The 6,000-nt window shown below is 35.2% G+C and overlaps 1 protein-coding gene across 1 annotated transcript in view; it reads right to left on the bottom strand.

Annotated features, from left to right (window-relative positions):
- NAV3 (neuron navigator 3) overlaps window positions 1-6,000 on the bottom strand; it is a gene marked incomplete at its 3' end in the record, with an annotated part of 114,445 nt that overhangs the window by 14,542 nt on the left and 93,903 nt on the right. The window contains 3 exon segments of the mRNA XM_009704972.1: window positions 568-689; window positions 1,994-2,105; window positions 3,724-3,807. Coding sequence (XP_009703274.1) covers window positions 568-689; window positions 1,994-2,105; window positions 3,724-3,807 — 318 coding nt within the window.

Below are 6,000 nucleotides of genomic sequence, written 5' to 3'. Positions count from 1 at the left end.
TGTGGAATTACAAATCAAGGGAATGAAGGCTGATCAGTATTTTAAAACAAATGTTTATGCAGGTAATATCTTTAAAACAACAAATACATATTTTCCAATTATTTACTGAAAGTACTTGACTAAACCCTTAGCACTAGGCGGTATTTGTGTGTTCCAGCTGAGAAGCATCTTAATTTCTTTAAACACCATACTACTTTTACATGAGAATTCTTAACAGATTTCAACTCCCTTCATAGCTGGGTAACATATTGGAGTCAAGCCTTTGAATCAAATTTTGACTGTAGAAAAATCAAGCAGGGTTTCAATATGGTTTTGGTCACAACAACTATTTTAAGGGTTTTTTTGGTGGCATTTTTGTTTAATTATCTTGACTTATGCAAATAATTCCCCACTGATATTCAACAATTTTTAGTTTGCTGGTAGTGTCACAGTACAGATACATGTGAATTGCTTTGTATCTGTCTGGCCCCACAAGAATATTGTAGATAAAATGGACCATTATGCTACTCAGGCACTAGGAAGCAAGATAATAGCTAAAAGATAGGTTTAAACCTGCTGAGCACTTACCCAGTTTTTCTTTTTCTTTTTCTTGGAGTCAGCATCATTACCACTGCCAATGCTTGAATGGCTTGTAGCGCTGTTGATGCTGGAAACGCTTTCTGAAGAATGTTGCCGCCTTATACGTAAATCTAAAGGAAAGAAATTAATGTGAAATCTATCTGCCCCTGTTTCAATATAATAATAATTCTTGCATTTATTTAACACCTTCCTCCTCAAAGGGAGCCTAAATGGCATTGATGCGTGCAGTGGCTCAGATTCAATCTATTGCAGTCTGTGAGAAACCACATGGGGGTCAATGGGGATCCATACAATTAGGCTAACACTTAGCAGCTCTTCCAAACTGGGGTCTTACTGGCATGAAGGCAATGACCCTGCACAGCAATCTGTGCAGGCATAAACTCATAGCTAAGCGGTTTCTGTTACAGATGGATTACTTGACTTATTACTATCACACGTACTACAGTTCTTTTTCTGAGGAGTGTGGGCACTTCTCGACTTGTAGCAGGCCTAATCAGTGTTCAGATGTTACTTTCTAATATACCATGATGGAAATAAGCAGGTAGGAGTTCATTAAAAATGAATGAAACAAAATAACCAAGGAGTGGAGAATATTAGAAATAGTTGGTGAGTTCCAATTGGTGAGTTCCAATTTCTTAAGAGTTTCTGATAGCTGTATCTTAATCACTGGAAAATATTCTTGCAGAACACACCCGCTAATACCAAGGGAAATTACTTTTTAGATTATTTTTTACTTCCTAGAAGTTAGCTTTGCTATAACCAAGTCATGCAACGAAATGACCTTAAGGCAAACATCTAAATAATGACCTCTTTAAAGAAAGATCAATGACACTCTCAAAAATGAATGCTGCTACTAATTTTTTAGTTCAAGTAATTCCTTTGCTGTTGCTTATCAACAGGCACTTTTGAAATATATATTTATCATGTGACATCTGCCTAACTGCAATGACAAATTAGTTCAGAATCTGGAATTTAAAATGCCTGCTTTCCTGCACTGATTTAGCACCTCGTGAAGGAGCCGAGCTGTTGTCAGTCCATCTCTTAACAATGAGTACACCAATTTTCAGAGTTACAACTTACACTGAATTTCCAAGGTATAACCATATTTCACCATAAGACTACATTAGTGTCTCGAGTGTACTTCAATACACAACTGCAGCGACAGGGTTAATTCTTGACACCCAGCCATCTGTTCATGGCCACCCAGTTCTGAGAAGACACGGCTCCAGGAACTCAGGCACACAGGAAGCTCACACAAGGTTTCCAGTTCTGGAAATACCACAAGTATGCCTACCATGCACTGCAGAATGTGCTTGCCCTTGCAACAGAGCCCCCAAAACAACAGAAAAGTAGTGACTTAGCTTTTTTTCTGGGGAGAAACTCTGTATTTATTTTAATAGTGACAAAAACATACCTTTGTGGGTATGATCGGGACCGTTCAAGGCTCCTTGAATAGCAGCTTGTGCAGCAGAATTCTGGGCTTTCAGCATTTCAATGGTCTCCCTTAGCTCTATAAGCTCAGATTCCTGTGGGAAGAGCAAAGAGAGCTCAAAATATATGGCACAAGAACAATGCTTGTCTAAGCTAAAAAAAATTACAAGATAAGAGTCGTCGAACAGAAGTTCATGGGACTGCTTGGGTGAACTTAAGGGCAACAACTAAGTAGAATGCATATTTTCTTTCCAAAGATATTAAATGCAACTGATGTATTTTGCATTTATTCTGCATAAAGCAACCATGCTATTTTTAAAGATGTTTTGTTCTCCTTAATAAAGACTAATCTAAAAAGGGTCTCAATTGGATATTCGTTATAAAGTTAAGAGAAATACAACAATTTTATTGTGAAAGACAATAAAATCATTTGAATTACATTCTCTAGTAAGTGAGGCTATTGTTTAATGGATGAATCTCAACCTGAATTTGTATAATTTTCAAAAGATTTAACTTGCTAAATAATAATTCAATTAAAAAAACCCCTGTTTAATAGCAACTTTCCTGCAAGTTGAAGTAATATTACTCCACTTGAGTGCAGGAAGTTCTGTATTAGAATGCACAGCCAATTTTAATTAAAAAATAGCTTTTATTACTATTGCATTAAACCTGTCCTTCCAGCTCATATTTATATAATGAAGATTAAAGGAATTTAAACTCAACAATAAAGAGAAGGAAAAGAACATGTTCCAAATCTTTTGGGAAAGAAGCTTGGACATGATCTGTTTCAATGTCACTGCTTAACCTCTTCTGTAAAGAAAACCTTCTGAGGGAAATTATACTCTGTAAAATAGTCAAAAGTCTGGTTTTGAAGAAAATTCCACTATGGTTTTTTTTTGTTTAAGACAAAAAAAAAAGCAAGGAATACAAGTATTTTCTATCCAGTTCACAGAGTCTTACCATATTTCACCTGTTGGTGCTTGATCAGACTGTGAAATGTTATTTTTATAGACAGCTACACTGACTCCGGTGGTGACTAACAGCTCACTGATATACAGTTTCTTTCACAGTTTGGCTCAACGAGGCCTTTCCGTTTACAGGATACTGTTCAAAATGAATAAGGGCAGAACGTTGCAGAAGTTGAATCCCGGAACATGCTAACCAGCCTCTTAATCCTGAGCTCGGTACAATGGCTCACATTGAATTTACTACCTATCAGGTTTAGATTTTTTTTCCCCCAATAGTCAAAACAGCACAGTGAAAACCAAAACTGTTTACTCATGAATAGGATACCTAACTTGCATTAACTTTCTGAATGGAGTCATTTTTCTCTGCTTAATGTTCTTCCCTTCCCATAATTCTATTATTCTGACAGCACTGGCAGGCTGGAATGAAGCACTCCAGCAGGTTATGACCAGTCTTTGTTATGGGATCTTTCAGTATGGATTAAACCTAGAGTCACATATGTTTTAATTAAAATCTGGAAACGAAAGATTTTATCTTCAAACTATTCTATGATATTGTCTGTGTAAACCCGATGCTGCACAGTTTATTTCTCCTGGAGCTTTATGAAGATTTGATCGCAATGGCCATTAAAGAAAACTCTGTCTTATTGTCACAGCTGTCCCTGTTTCTTTTCAGTGTTTTTTAAACAAAACTAATACAATATGCTGACTGTTTTCCACATTAAAGCATTGGCTTTGGTAAACATACCTTTTGTTCAGCTGTCATTGTTAGACTTTGCAATCGGCCGGTCATATTTCCCAAGCTTTTTTCGAAAGCTGCTACTAGATGAGCCTGTGAAGGAAACAGAAGACAACATTCATCATGACAATGGGACAATTTTCCTAGATCTTTTTTTTTTTTTTTTTTTAATATTTTTTTCCCTCCAAGCTCATCTTCTCCAGCTCTTTTCTATTAGTTTTAAACTCAGACTGAGCTAACTTGGATAAGTGAAGCAGCCAAGTGAGCCCAGTGTTCCTCAGGCTTCTTTAGCCCCCAAGGAGATTAGCTCAGGTATCTCTGCCTGGAAAGGAATTATGGATTTAATGCCCTGCTTTCAGTTTGCTGATATACTGGTCAAAAGAAGTCTGCTCCCAAATAGAAGTCCAAGAACAATTATTTTCAATTACTGAACACTTCAAAATGGGAATTCAAGTACTTTATCTTAAAAGGTAAGTTTTAACCTCACAAATAAAACACACCAGAGGGATCCTGAGACTCAAACAAAAAATATCACAGTTAGGTTTATAAAAGGTCATGACTTAGTCTAGTCATCTTATATTGATTATATATATGTGTGTGTGTGTACATAAATGCCATAAAAACATATAAGAGAGAAATATAATATTTATACATATCTTCAAATGTGTATATAAAAGACAGTCTTGAAAACTGGAAGTCCTACTTCTTAATAAGAAAAGCAATAAAGTTGAAACCAATTAAAAGATTTTAAAAAATTAAAGCTTCCTTCTATTTTCTAACAACATTCGTCCTACAGCCTATGCAAGCAAAATTTTTACAAACAATACATCAGATCTTCATTGGTTCTGACATTGAGCTTTGTAGGCAAAGAAGGTCAAGTGGTCATAAAGAAACCAACAAGCTAAGCCAGCTTATACAGCCAATCAAAAGTAAGAATTTAATTTTTATGAAATTCCATAAAATTCCATCCACACCTGTCACACCACCATATAGGAAAAGCAGAAGGAAATACTTATTTTCTCTTTACCATCTCAAAATTAGTAATAGTCAAAGTTTTCAAGCATAAGCACTACAATACACTTGGAAATATAACTCACAAACAACATATTTATACACACAAATGGATTAACCCAGCTTTCTCACCGAGAAAATTTATTTTTTATTACAGCAGTACAGGCACACACAGTGTCTGGCAAATTTTTCAGTTACAGATTTGCATGCTTGTACAAGCATAGTTGAAATTGTTCAAATGTATGTGTTTGTACTGAACCTGAGGTATAATCAGAAAAAGACATAGTCCAAAAAGGATTGTGTTATGCACTTCAGGAGAAGGACAAGAGCTTCTTGCCACCTTGCTCTGTATATTATTCCTTAAATGAAAAAAGATTATCATATATATAATAGTGGCCCACTTCTTTGTCTCCACTTCAGAGCTGTTATATTGATAAGTGGCTTTTGTCTTTTGTAAATCGTTTTGGATTGCTATAAACATTTCAGTATCTTGTAAACTCCTTATTTTACACTTATTAAACTTACTACAAGTCTAGTTCTTGTAAATTATATTATTGGTAAATAATTTATTTAATTACTTATAGATTTAGTGGTCAATCCACCTGCATTCTGTATCTGCAGGTATGCCTTAGGGATACTTCTTTCGGTAAAGGATACATACCCCAGGGACTAACTTTTGATAAACATGAGACTAGATAAATACGTAAGATCTTAATGATTAATTATTAATTGTGTCTATTCCTATTTTAACATCTATAACTTCAGCTATATTCTTGAAGTTACAATTTTAAATAAAACAAACCTGGAATATGTTTAAAATGCACATCTGAAACCTGTCAATCAATATAAAGTTATTCTAGCTAGTTTGGAAACTACAGCTTTCAGTTGTTTTCACTACTCTATTCCTCTGAGAAGATCGAAGTAACTAGTTTTTAAACTTACTTTTCACTTTAATAATTAGCTACATATTAAAAATATCCAGAATATTTTATGGTGTTTTATTCCAAAGATGATGATCGCTGACCCAGAACACAATCAGAGACAAAGTAGATGCACTACCACAGAATTACAGCCAAATGTCTCTTCATTACATGTATTTAACAGGAAACTAATGGAGCTCACTGTTCCCTGCCTCATAAAAAAACCTATGGCTTGGCTGATGGCCCATGGTTCTGCTTTATCATGAGAATAACAATGGGGACTGAGGGCTTGAAAAGAGGAATAATTTGCTTAATTATGCATTGCTTTTGTCCGTTTCTCACAATTAGACTGTGA

The sequence above is a fragment of the Cariama cristata genome, unplaced genomic scaffold (assembly GCF_000690535.1).
Source record: "Cariama cristata isolate BGI_N322 unplaced genomic scaffold, ASM69053v1 scaffold3780, whole genome shotgun sequence".
NCBI classification, from domain to species: Eukaryota; Metazoa; Chordata; class Aves; order Cariamiformes; family Cariamidae; genus Cariama; species Cariama cristata.
The sequence above is the reverse complement of the archived record's forward strand: the minus strand, read 5'-3'. Positions and strand labels throughout refer to the sequence as shown.